General features: G+C 46.2%; 2 protein-coding genes across 7 annotated transcripts in view; one reads left to right on the top strand and one right to left on the bottom strand.

Annotated features, from left to right (window-relative positions):
• Positions 1-5,107, top strand: part of ZFYVE26 (zinc finger FYVE-type containing 26) — a 50,498-nt gene extending 45,391 nt beyond the window's left edge. For all 5 annotated transcript variants that reach the window (XM_005479914.4, XM_014266922.3, XM_026793408.2 and 2 more), the window contains exon 41: positions 1,005-5,107. In XM_005479914.4, coding sequence (XP_005479971.2) covers positions 1,005-1,214 — 210 coding nt within the window. In that variant the 3' untranslated portion in view covers positions 1,215-5,107. The remainder of the gene's footprint in view (positions 1-1,004) is intronic.
• Positions 4,177-12,447, bottom strand: LOC102074023 (retinol dehydrogenase 12). 2 transcript variants are annotated; one of them, XM_005479913.4, is made up of 7 exons: positions 12,288-12,447; positions 11,575-11,693; positions 10,659-10,814; positions 10,273-10,377; positions 9,612-9,821; positions 7,647-7,836; positions 4,177-5,757 (listed from the first exon to the last, which is right to left on the bottom strand). In XM_005479913.4, exons 1-7 carry the CDS (start codon positions 12,365-12,367, stop codon positions 5,655-5,657), a joined length of 963 nt encoding a protein of 320 aa, XP_005479970.1. In that variant the 5' UTR covers positions 12,368-12,447; the 3' UTR covers positions 4,177-5,654. The 2 variants fall into 2 exon arrangements, with proteins under 2 accessions (XP_005479970.1, XP_074398941.1); XM_074542840.1 differs by lacking the exon at positions 12,288-12,447 and adding an exon at positions 11,833-12,115.
• Positions 12,448-12,878: the final 431 nt, after the last annotated feature.

Below are 12,878 nucleotides of genomic sequence, written 5' to 3' on the forward strand. Positions count from 1 at the left end.
GTAGCTTACAGGCTCTTTTTCACCATCTTCTCTCTCATCCTCATGCAAATATGATTTTTGTAGGCTACTACCTAGATTGTAGAAATCACAGTGAATTCCTCAAGGCCATGGTAATGTGTAAAGCTGTGACAGAGGTATCAATTGAGACTATTCCTGTTAGTTCCCTGAGAGCCCTCAGAGCGAGGGCTGGACATTTATTAGAGTGGGAGGAAAAGTATTTCAGAAAGGCAGATTGGTGAGTTTATTGGTTTGTTATTCAACTTCTCACATAGGTGCTTGCAGGTTTCTAGTAATAGCAGGCAGTTGATGATGACCACTTCAGCTTTTTGTTTCAGGATTGTACTATTTCCATGGTGATCGAGAGTTAAATGATAAAACTTCTCCAGCTTCTGATAGACTTTTTCTCTTAGAAGAGATGAAGCCTAAACTAGATTATTACTTTGTTGGCTTTCATACCAGGCAGCCAAACCACGGGAGAACTGTAGATCCTTGTTTATAGAAGTGGCCATGACTCAGCATTTGGGGATTGTTGTAGATACTGAGTGGCAGTGGCATAGCTGGGAGTAAAATCTAAAGAGTTTTGACAGTCCTCTGTCTGCTCTGAATGGCAGACTCACTGTTGTAGGCAGATTGAAAAATGGGCTTTTAATTCTGCTTTTCTGTAATATCTATCGCTGAAAGATGGGAGTTGTTCTAGAACCAGTAGTGGAAGAAATGAGAGATTCAGACACTTTGCTGTGAGGATACTGTAATTTATGCATGAGATGGGATTCCTGAGAGTAATTTCATGGTCATAGAGTAAAGGAGTGTCTACAAGACACAAACTTAATAAAATACACCTGTTTGCCCATTTCTTTCCCTGGGATCTGCTTCATGCCATGCTGTACTTGGTAATGTGGTGCTACTGCCTTGCATGACAGGCCTGTAAAGTGGGTATTTCCCGGGGTCCTTGTTGAGCTTGCCCAGTGAGCTAGCTCAGCTCTCTGAGCAGGCTGTGGTGTCAGATCCAGGCGTACCTGCTGTGCAACAAGCTGCGCTCGGCGTACCTGGTGTCGGTGCGGCAGGAGCGGACGCGCGCCGTGCAGCTGGTGCAGCGCGTGCGGCAGCTGGCCGACAGCAGCGGCGACCACGTCGTCACGGCCATCTGCGCCCAGTGGCTCTCCGTGCACCAGCCCAAGGGCAGGACCCGGATCCCCCAGGGCACCAGGAAGTGATGTGCCACTGGCACCAGCCGTCCTGCTGGAGGAGAAGGCTTCAGGACAGCTCAGAGGCGTCTGCTTCCGCAGCCTCTAGGTACAGTGGAACTCTGTTGGCTGATGGTGGCAGATGGATGTCACTAATGTGCCTCTGGTGGAAGGAAGGGAACTAAATTACAAGTGCCAGTCCTGTATTCTCACAAACAGTCACTACCTCAGGGTGTTTTTTGGCTCTCTTTTTGATGGGGGGAGGGGGGGCAGTTTCAAACTGAACAAGCAAGGATTGAGGTGTATGGAAGAGAGCACTTCTGTTTCTGGCTTTAGTTTTTGGGTTTTGTTGGCTTTTAATTTTTGGGGGGGTTGATATTTTTTGAAAAGCACTGGACTTATATTAATATATGTTTTATTTTTAATCCAGAAAACATATGTAGAGAGGACAAAAAAATTTTATCAACTCATTGTAGCCTAGAGTATAAAATTTTTGTGATGTTTCCTGAAAAGTTTTCAAAATTGGAGAATTCTTCTGTTTCAAAGACTAAAACTCAGATTTTTTTAAAGCCTCTAGACAAATCATTGCTACTTCTTTTTTATCTCCCCCACCCCCAGTATAGTGTACCCATTTTTTTTTAGTTTGTTTGATAAGGTAGGAACTGATTCTTTTGGCAGATTTGAACTTACCAGTCACACTGTGTTTTGTGTGCCATAGATGTGGCACTTGGGCTAGTGCCAACTAAATGAATTAAGTTATAAAGGGCATGTGCTGTAAGGGAAGTACAAAGGGAAAATAAGCCTTTAAAATAGCTGAAAAATCATGTGCCTCTTTCTTTACTGCAGTAATACCCAATAAATCATTGTGCTGCAGCTTTATGACTGAATAGTTGACAGTAAACTTCCACAGTTTTTCATCAGGTATGGCAAAGAATAATGACAGAGCAAGCTGTGGCAAAATTAAACAGGTGGTCTGTATCCCTTTCACATAGGGATGTATTTATTTATTTATTACCAGAATAATTTGTCCCTGTGAAGTACAATAGAACATGGAACTGGACATGCCGTGTTTTGATGGGTTTTGCTCTGGAAGTGCAAGTTGATTGGTTTTATGAAAGAAAAGCAGCAATCTCTGTGCAATGTCTGTGTTCAGGGATGCTGAAAAAAAGTAGCTGCTTCTCTGCAGCTAGTATTGGGACATGACAAACTGGCAAAAATGTGTTAGAAAGTAGTAGGACTGTCAAAAAAAAAGAACAAAACATGGCATTCCCCAAGTTTGTGTTTGCTTTTTACATGTATTTCAGCACAAGAAGTAGGAAAACTAATTCACTTTTTTATTAAAAAGTTGTTTACATCAAAAAACCAACAGGTTTTCTGAAGTGTAATGTAATTGTAAATAGTTTTAGTACATAAAATAATTGAGACCATGAAGTTAAGAATTTTGCACTATCCCCAAGCTCACTATAATGAAAGAAGAGACTTCCATGGTGTTGGAAAGGATTTGGTCCATCTTCTTCAGGGTTTCAAGAGCTGACACAAACACTTTGGAGGTGCTCTGCTCTGCTCACTAGAGCAGAAATGACCACATACAGCTTTCAGAATCCCCTGACCACAGATTTGCATTATCTCATTAGTGAGCAGTACTAATGAAAGCTTTTGTTTCCCTGGCCAGACTGACCTAGCTTTCCATCAGCTTACAGCCATCAGGCTAATCCTAGAACGTGACACTACCTATGGCTTTAGTCATTTTTAAATCTCTGATTATGGGGAGGGGATTTTACTGTGTGTGGGTATCCAGATCTGCATTGCTGTACTGTTCCTGTTCTGCTCACGTTCCTTCAGCTGCAGAGAGCACCGAGAGTGGAGTTTGCCGTGCAGACCTGTCAGTTCCCCACCTGCCTTTCTTCCTGACCTCTTTGCACTGTACTTGATGCACTTTATATAGTGTTTGGTGTAATTTGATGTTCTTAACTTGGAATTGTAGGGATCTTTCTTGTACCAGCAGAACTGGAATTTTGACCCTGATTAATTACATTGTGTCATAAATTGTGCAATTATCAAGGGGCTTTGAATTTTTGAGCAGGAAGAAGGGATTGAATACTGCCAGTTTAAGAGAATTTCTCTGTTACTGACCAAGGTTTGTTTACAACTAAAACAAAAATAAAGTATTATGACTGTTAATGTATTTTCAGTTTATTTTTTATCCCAACACAGCTGGGGTTCTCTTTCTAGACCTGCATTTTGCTTTTGGCTATGCTTAGTGGAGTAATTAGAAGGGGGGGTAATTGTTGTATCATGCCAAATTTGCATGTTACTGAGTATCCTCAGTATTTAGATCGACTGGAATGTCACATCTTTAGAAGTCCCCCAGCAGCTAGGTAGCCTAGGTAGTTCAGCCTCATGCATGTACTCAGTAATCCTCTTTAGGGAGCTTTGCAAGTTAATCTAACTCTCCCTTGCAAGCCTCCCTTTGAGACAGCTAAATGAGCTTTAGTTTCCTCATTTTTTAGAGATCAGCTGAGAAGTATAAATTACTTGCTCAAGGTCAAAGAGAGTGGATGTATGTCTATGGAAATGTTTATTTAATCTGTCTTATGTTAAATCTACAATTAGACTTTTTGAGAAGTGCATTGACCTTCAAGGGCAAAAGCATTTAACACCAGAGACACTTTTCTGCTTTTTTAAAAAATGGTTTCTCTTGCTCCTGAAGCCGCTTTCAAGATCAGAGAATGACACACAGAAAGGAAGCTGAGGCTCCAGTGGTAGGTAACATTCTACTGCTACATAATAGTTGTGGATTTAGCTTCATCATTGGGATGCAGCACAAAAGAGGGAGGGGGGGAAAAAAGGTAGAGTGACTGGGAGAAACACAAAGGAACTTTTTAAAATGCTACCTGGACTGAATTCTCTACATTAGTGAGGCAGGTGCATGTAACAGCAACACCAAGTAAACTGATTCAGCATTTCTGAGAGAAGATACAGGGTCCAGCTGTAAAAGGAAAATGGTTTTATTTAGTATTGCTCAGAGGTAGCACAGGACTCATCTGCATAGACAGCATCCAGACAGGAAGAATTAAAATTAGCATTGGTTTTCCACAACTGGCAGTTGGTCACAGTGGCAGGTTCATAGGCAAGTCCAAAAACTTCTAGGCATTTTTTCAGAAGCAGAAGATAATCCTATGAGCTGTGGCACTTGGTTTCTGACTGCTTAACTCTTTCAGAAATAATCTCTGATCACGGATTGCACTCCAGCAGGTTGCACTCACATAGCACTGGGGTTCCAAGGGAGCAGTCCCAGAGCTGTGTGGCCTGAGGCAGCTGCTGGGTGGAAGTGCAAGCTGTGTGGTCCTGCAGGGGCAGGCAGGCAGCCTTGGCTGGCAGCCAGGCACTGCCTGCCCATAGCTGCTGGGCAGACAAACACAAGCATTTCTGTGGAAGCCTTACCTTCCTGTCCTGGGGCCAGCTTGACCATAATACCAAGATAGTCCTGCCTCCCATTTCAGCTATTTAGTTCTAGGAGGTTTGGTGTCATTTAAAGCTAAAGTCTCAGCTGAAGTTGTTTAATATTTTTTAACATGGTTGAGATGTTCCTTGTTCATTCTGCTCTATTTTCTAGGTTCTAAAGTCATTTAAAGTGCAGCGGGGGGGTTTACTGTGACAACTTTTACATCATCTTTGTTCAATGTTTCATGAGAGAGATGCTGATTTTTTTAATAACTTGTCTGTGCACAATTGCAGCCCTCTTGCAGCTTTTAACCTCTTAGTCACCTGCACCAAAGCCTGGATTCTTAGAAGGTTTGCCAACCCCCAATAAACCTACTGCAATCAGTGGGTATTTAGGGCCATGATACCTCAGTGGCTAGGGTCCAGCTTCTTACAGAGCATGCAGAGAAAGTGATTCCATGTAAAAAAATTTACCTAGTGCTTGGCACAAAAAGGCCAGGACCTGTTTTTGTGTGCTAAAGAGTATTGCATAACTTTCCAGAAAATTTAATATCCCAAAGTATTTTTGCTCTGCCAGTTCAAAGGGTAGGAACTGAAAGTAATCTCATAGTTCAGAGTCATACTAAACTCATAAGTTTAGAGTCCTACCTTATTACTATTGCTGTTAGGGAAAAAAACAACCAACATTTATTTGAAGTAATGCCTTGTTACTTCATAATCTAAACCTAAGACTGCAACCTCCCTTTCTATTCTAAAGCCAGAGAACCACAGCCTCGAGCTGCTGTGTGAGATAACAAGCAGGTTGCTCCCTGCATTAGTGCTCCAATTCTCCAGCTAGGAAGAGGGACTGATTGCTTACAAATCTCAATCCTTAAGTGTAATATTGCAGAAATTCAACTTATGTTGTGCCCGCAGAGCCATCCTTACGGCAGCTGAAGTATCAGTGTTGTACTTTTGAGGTCTCTCAGCAGTGCTGTTCCCTGGAGAAGCTTTGCTGGGCCCAGCCAGGGACACTGTTGGTGCAGCTCAGTCCCACTGGATGCCAAGGAGCTCACAGCTCACGCTCCAGAGCTTCTTTGCCGTCTCATCATCCCGACCACGTGGAGATACGTACGCTGGCTGGCAATCACTGTAAGAAAAATGTTCTTTTCATTCTTTCAAGTCTAACATCTCCATCTGCATTAGTACACTGAAATGTCTGTGTTAAGATTAGGGAGTTGCTCTCTATCAGCTTAATTCAAGACTAGTTTAAGAATGGTGGGAGCTGTCCAGCAAATGAGCAAGGGTTGGTGCTAAGCCACCACGAGAAAGATTTCTTTCCAACTAGCTAGGGAAGAATCTCTCCCAATGGCACCAAGAATTGGCAAGCAAATGTAGCTCTATCTGTTGTCTCAACTCTTAAAAGAAACCTCACTAGTGTGCATTCTCATTAATACCACTAAAAAGGCATATAGACTCCAACCAAGCTCTTCAAGAGCACATTTCCTAAAAAACACTGCAAAAAAGTTACTCAAACAGCCCTTCATTCTAAACTATTTATCCCACTGTACACCCAGTAATAACACTGTAATAACCATGTATGGTTACCCCCTTTCCATTATCATCTGAACTGTGCTCCTTTCTTCTCAGCTCCTCCAATCAGAAAGCATTCAGTCTGGAAAAGAGGTCCTGTGTTCTCAACTATAATGCTGCAGTAACTTGGGAGTTTAAGAGCACAGAAGAAATGGCATCTTGTAAGGTTTCCATTCAGCTCAGTGTTTATAGATGGAGTCTTTAATATGCCTGAAATGACTGTGGACTCCCGCCTGTCTCATGACTGTGGCATGAATTTTTTTTTCTTAATGTCTACACTTGTGTTTTATAGTCTATGGCCTGGAAAGTAAAAAGTATTCTAGGCTAGTAAATTGTGAATTAGTGTTGAAGCTTCTCATTTCCCACCAGGTCCAAAACTCCCTTTTTTCAATGAGTTTAAATTCCACCAGTTTTCTGTACTTTGGGACATCAATGCTACATTTTTATCCCAAGACAGGCAGTCAGGGAAGACTTAAGATGTCTATTTATACATTCACGTCTGATTAAGATGGTACTAACTCCCAAATGAAGATCAGGCAATGATGTCATTACAGAGACTAATCTGATCACAAATCACAAGAAGAAATCTCTGCAAAGACACAATGGCTCCAACAGCATCCATGTGAGGGAGGAGAAAAAACCCACGACTTTTTGTATTTGTTCCCAAAAAACAGTATTGTTACAGTGCTCTACATGCAGTGGGAAGCTGGCAGACATATCTGTGGGAATCTGTTCAAATAGCAGTCTTCAAATATAGAATGATGATGACTTGAAACTGCTCTGGGCTGTGGTTTTGGTGATGGGAAAAGAAGAACAATGTAGGGTCCTGGAATGAGTCAAAGAAGTAAAAAAATAACAGGTTTTGTAATGGGAGCTAAACAAGAGCATTTCCATGACAGTGTGACAAACAGCCCAGCAAGAGTCCCTCCCAGCTGGTAGGTCTATCACACTGGAGGATAAAGTTATTTGGTCACATCCCAGACCTGAAAATCTCTGTCTCTGCAGCTCCATCAGCTCTCCCAGCTCCCTGAGAGCACAGGCCCTTCTGCTCCAGTGGTGTAAAACTACGAAGGGAAATGAAGCGTCTTCCCAGCATTGACTGAAGTGACCTAAGTAACTATACAGTTCTACTGAAAAGTGATTTTCCCAAGTGTTAGGCAGGTCAGCATTAGAGCTGAGTGTGTGAAAGCCATTCCTGCACTTTGAGTACATTAATATTTCTAGCACTACAGGACATGCTATTGCATGAAGTGTTGCACAGGTCAGGTGTTTCTTCTAACATGATTGCAACAGACCTGAAAGGGGTAATGCTCTATTTGTCACCCTCAGTCTTACCAGACAGCCTCTTACCTGGTCCCTTCTTAATGAAAAATGACAGTAAGTCCCACATTCCTCAGCCAGCAAAGCTGCCTTCCACAGAGTATCACTTCATCAGCTTGCACCCACCTGAAATACTGTCCTGTCACAGACTCCAGCTCCTCAGCTACTGCACAGTAGATACTGGTCTGAGCTCCTTCACAAGGTGTCTTCAAGAAGAAGGAGAATATCTTCCACAGCCAGGTCATTACAGACGAGTGCCGGACCAGATCCGAGTACACAGACCCGGGATGGAGAGCGTTTGCTGTGACTTTAGTGCCTATGGCAAAATAAAACAGTCCAAGACAAATCCGCATGGATCAAAGTGTCTTTAAAAGAAGGGTACTATACTCCTCAATTCTACCTGTAGATAATCTATAACTTAGAGGAGGAGTCTTTTAAGTAGCCTTAGATACAGAGAATAAGTGCAGTCCTCTGTAGTTACTGCATGCTGGATGTGATGGATACACTTGACCTCTTAGCCAAATCAGCAGTAGTTTGGTACAGGCTCCAAAGAAAGTTCAGGTGTGAGCTGTAAATGGGCCAGAACTCCTCTAGGAAATCCACAGAAGCCAGTGAGTATCAGTGCACATGCACTGGAACACCCATCAGGCAGTTCACACAAGTAGCACACGGCTTTTCCAATACTCTTCCATCCAGGAACAAATAATGTTGTGGATGCACTGAGTCTCATGTACCTTTCCCACTGTATATAATTTGAATACCAGCCAACTACTCCATTCCATAAATATTACAGCCTAAGTAAGCCTTCTCTGAGCTCTCCCTGCTAGGAGATTTGACTGCAGGGTGACAGTCTTCCCGTCAGCTGGCTCACCTCTCAAGGCAGAGACCTTTTACCAAGAGCAAACTTTTGGATGAGCCCAGCTGAACCTCAGCTCAAGCTGCAACTGGACTGCAAAGCAGGTAACTCCCCTGGAGCAGAGATGCCTCTCAATATTTGAGATTTCTTACCTGAGACTGAGAGCCTTCCTTAAGCAAGGCAGAGAGGCCCTTTGCTTGCAACAAATCCTTGGTAAGTGACTGCTGAATTAATACTGAGGAAACATTACTAGTCCATGTAGCTACTCAATAATAATTATTATAAACTTTGTGTAGATCATTTCATTACATATAAATTGTCCAAGTCTGAGACTCAAACTGGACCTAGGCTTCCTAAGGGGTTCAAAAAGCATGGGGCTCCAAGCTGAGCCTCATGATTCAACAGGAGGGTCTTCCTTACACAGTGTGTTTCCAGTCCTGTGTGAATCATTCTAACTTAATTCTAAATCAGTTTTCCTTTGTATGTGTCTTTCATGTAAGTAACAGAGTGAACCTTGCCATCCTACTTTGTTAAGTCACCCTTTTATGACATCAGGTTAAAAACACTTTTGCTAATACCTTTGATTCATCCATGGCACTGGAGCATCCCCTGCTCCCTTCTAAACACAGGAGTCATTCTGTGCCTTCTGCAAAACAAAGTGCTGGGGGGTCTGGGTGCTAAACCAGCAGCAGTTTCCATCAGGCTTTTGAGAACACCTGCCTCTTTTACCTTACTTTAATAGTAATTTCCTGGGGAAGACACTGCTTCTGTTGTAGTAAATAAATACTACTTCAGTTTATGAACAGGACTGAATGACAGATGTTGTAACTTACAAGGTACTGTCTAATCTTATGCTTGTTCTACGGCCCACCAACCTTTAAGGCATTAGGTTTTCTATTGGAGACTGCAGCTGTGGCTCTGTTTCCAGCTTCCACAACTGTCTGCAGGGATGCAGCTAGTATTTGACAAGCATCACAGAAAAAATGAGATAAATTCAACTGTGGCAAGATGCTGAACTCCTCTACCCTGTTGTTGTAAAGACAATCTGTGTTGCAAGTCTCCTGGTTCCACAGCCAGGAGCTATTTTCTTCCTGCAAAGAGCTCTCAGTGACATTTGCCTCAAACCATGCAATTTCTGCACAGATGATTTGCAGCCCTTTCTCCAAGCCACCCTCCCCATGCACGGTGCTCGGAAAGCCAAGCAGACAAAGGCCCCTGCTGCCTCTGGCACTTGCCTTGCAGGCGCCGGGCCAGCTCGCGGGTGAAGAGCACGTTGGCCAGCTTGCTGTGGCAGTAGGCCAGGCCGCGATTGTAGCTCTTCTCCCCCTGCAGGTCGTGGAAGCGGATGCGGCCGCCGTGGTGAGCCAGGGAGGACACGTTCACGATGCGGGCGGGGGCACACTGCTTCAGACGCTCCAGCAACAGGAAGGTCAAGAGAAAATGACCTAGGGGGAGACAAAAGGTCATCCCCTGCTTGCTTATACGTGGTATCTTGCTGCTGCCCTCATTTCAAGTCCAGGAAAATGAAAATTTCTGTTAAATTCCCCTGAATTAACATCAACACATTTTTGGGGCCTTCAAGTTGTGCTCCTCATCTTCAAAAAGCTGGAGCTGTCATACATTTCAAAATGTCCCAGGTAACACGTACAGATAGTTAAACTGGATCTCTGATATGCAAATACACCACATTGCATCTCCAGAACTCTTGACTCTAGCCCTCCATCCCTCCTGTAAAAGGAAGAATGAGGAAGAGAAAATCTGACAGCAGGATTTTCCTTTGGCATTTTGCAACAGATATCCATGTTAGAAGATGATCTTTAAGGGCAATTCTAACCCAAACCATATGACGATTCTATGATTCCATATTGAGTGCAAACACGATTCCACTGGCCTTACCGAGATGATTGACTCCCAGCTGCATCTCAAAGCCATCAGCAGTCTTGGAGTAAGGGCATAACATTACCCCAGCATTATTAATGAGAATATGGAGCTCCTTCTCCTCTGTAAGAAACAACAGACATCCTTAAACGAGGAAACAGAGAATGCAGACAAGAAAGTAGCACAAATCACCCCTTGCTGTCTGACTTGCAGCCACATCACCTTAAAAAAAGGATATATCTCCTACCACAAAGTAGCCCATGGCCTCTGGCCAGCCCCTCCTATGAACCCCAATACCCAAGAGGTACAGAGACAAGCAGGGCAGGGATTTGGCAATGGTTAGAAAAACAGACAGCAGTCCTTAGCAAACATTCTCACTAAAAAGAAGAATCTAGAGACTGTACCTGCTAGAAATCTCTCAGCAAACTCCCGGATGGACTTAGTATCAGCCAAGTCCAGTTTTTTCGCAATGACTTCCTGGTTCCCTGTCTCGGCTCGGATTTCACTGGCTGCAGCTTCTGCCTTTGCTGTGTCTCTGCAGGCAATAATTACCCTTGCACCTGCAAGGAGGGGAGGGGGAACAACAGGAGCAGGAACTGAGATCACTGAAGCACACTGGATCTTCCAGGCTACAACAAGCAGGCTGACATGCCCAGCAATTACAAACAATATATTGTTTCTCTAGGGAACTAGCATCAGTCAGGGGGGTGGCTGGAAGAGACAAAGCCTTTCTCACTCAAATGTGAGATGATTTCAGACCAGGCAAATGCACATCTTAAGTGCCTCTGTCCATGTTCTCCCACGTTAGGAGTGCATACAACAACACTGGTATGATAGGGTTGTTATCTGCCTCTATAATGGGAACATCAAGCCAGGAGCACATGAAGGTGATGGATTCCAGCCAGAGTAATTTCTAAATGGATTGTGAACAGGTAGTTTAATCTTCTTATGAGTTAGCCAAATAACATTTACATCAAATTAGCTTGAAATATAACTAAAGCACATAGTGGTGGACCTATGGCATTTCCCAACTTCATACAAGCACAGTGCAAGAACTTCCCCAGTCCTCTCAAATCACTTGCAATGCAATGCGTTTTCATGTCCCCAGAGCACATTTTGGAGTCCAAGCAATGAAAACAGTTGAGGAACTGGGAACTTGCACCTCAGTGGTTACAGCCTCTGAAGGAACAGCACTTGGGCTCATCTGCAGTAACCAGATTACTTCAATATAAGCCTACAACACATCTTCCTTAGGTCCAGAAAAGGGGCTACTGACACAAGGCACAGCCGCTCCGGCTGCAGAGGGATGCCTGCACTTGCCTCTTAGTGCGAGGTCTCTGGCGGTCTCCTTCCCGATGCCTGTGTTGGCTCCTGTGATTATCACCACCTTCCCCTCAAGCCTTGCTGTCGACTTACACCGTCCTCCAGCAACATAGCGCCTGCAAGAGGGGAGGCACCAGTCACTTCTGCCTCCTCAGCGGGCCCCGTGCGGGGCTGAGCACCCAGAACCTGGGGGTTCGCATCAACACTCGGGCTCACCGCTGCGCCCCGGGCCCAGGGAGTCACGGGCGCCCCCACCTGAAGCGGCTGCTACGACCGGGACACCGGCACCGCGCCCCCCAATCCCCCGCGCTTTCCCGAGCGCGGCCCCGCCCCGTCCGCGCGTCAAGTGGGGCCACGACTCCCATTGGCTGCTGCCGCGCGGCCCGGGGCCCTTCGGCCAATGGGCTGCGCCGCCGCACCCTGAGGAGAACGCGGGCCACGCCCCCTGCCGCGCCTCCGGAGAGCGCCGGTGCCGGGACGGAGCCTGGGGAGCGCGGCGGGAGGCGCCGGGGATGAGCGAGCCCCGCAGCGCGGCAGTGTCACCGGGGCGCTGGAGCTGGACAGGCCGGAATAGCTCCGACCCCAGCGCGGGCTGCAGAACGAGATTCCCGCTATTCGCGTTCGCGCCACACGCACACAGACACACACGGGCGCCGCTCTGCGGGGCCGAACATACGCAAAGGGCAGGGTCTGCGCTCGGTAAGACGCACCTGATGTAGGGCGCTGCCACGAAAAGAAAGACGGGGACGGAGACGGCGGCGCCCAGCGCGGCTTCCCAGCAGTTGAGCATCGCTGCCGCCAGCTACCCACGCACCGCCAGCGCACGGCTCCCGGCAGCCCTCGCCCGCCCCTTTGGATCCGCCCCCGCCCCTCCCGCCTCGGCCTCGCCCACAGCGGCGCCGTCACACCTCCACTGCCGGGCCGCGCCCCGCCGGGAGCACCTGCGGGTACGGCAGCAGCCCGCTGCTTGTACTCAGACCTGGGTCCCTCGAAACCTTTGGAAATGCGCTCAACTAGGGAGCCGAGAAATGTCTGTAGACACAGCGTAGCGGCGGCTGTCGGCAGTGGCGTTTGAAACACACTAAAAATATTTGAAACACATTTTTACAACTACACGCCGAGGTTCATGTCATTAACCCTGGCAAGGGGCATGCAACCATGCCCCTTGGGCTGGCCCCGTGGGCTGGCGCCCAGGCCTGGGAGCAGCGCGGCGGCGGCGGGTCAGCCGGGACCGGGGAGCCCCGGGGCCGCACCGGCGCTGCCGGCCCGAGGCGCTCCGTGGTGGCGGCGGACGAGCGCCC

The sequence above is a fragment of the Zonotrichia albicollis genome, chromosome 6 (genome assembly GCF_047830755.1).
Source record: "Zonotrichia albicollis isolate bZonAlb1 chromosome 6, bZonAlb1.hap1, whole genome shotgun sequence".
Lineage (NCBI taxonomy): Eukaryota > Metazoa > Chordata > Aves > Passeriformes > Passerellidae > Zonotrichia > Zonotrichia albicollis.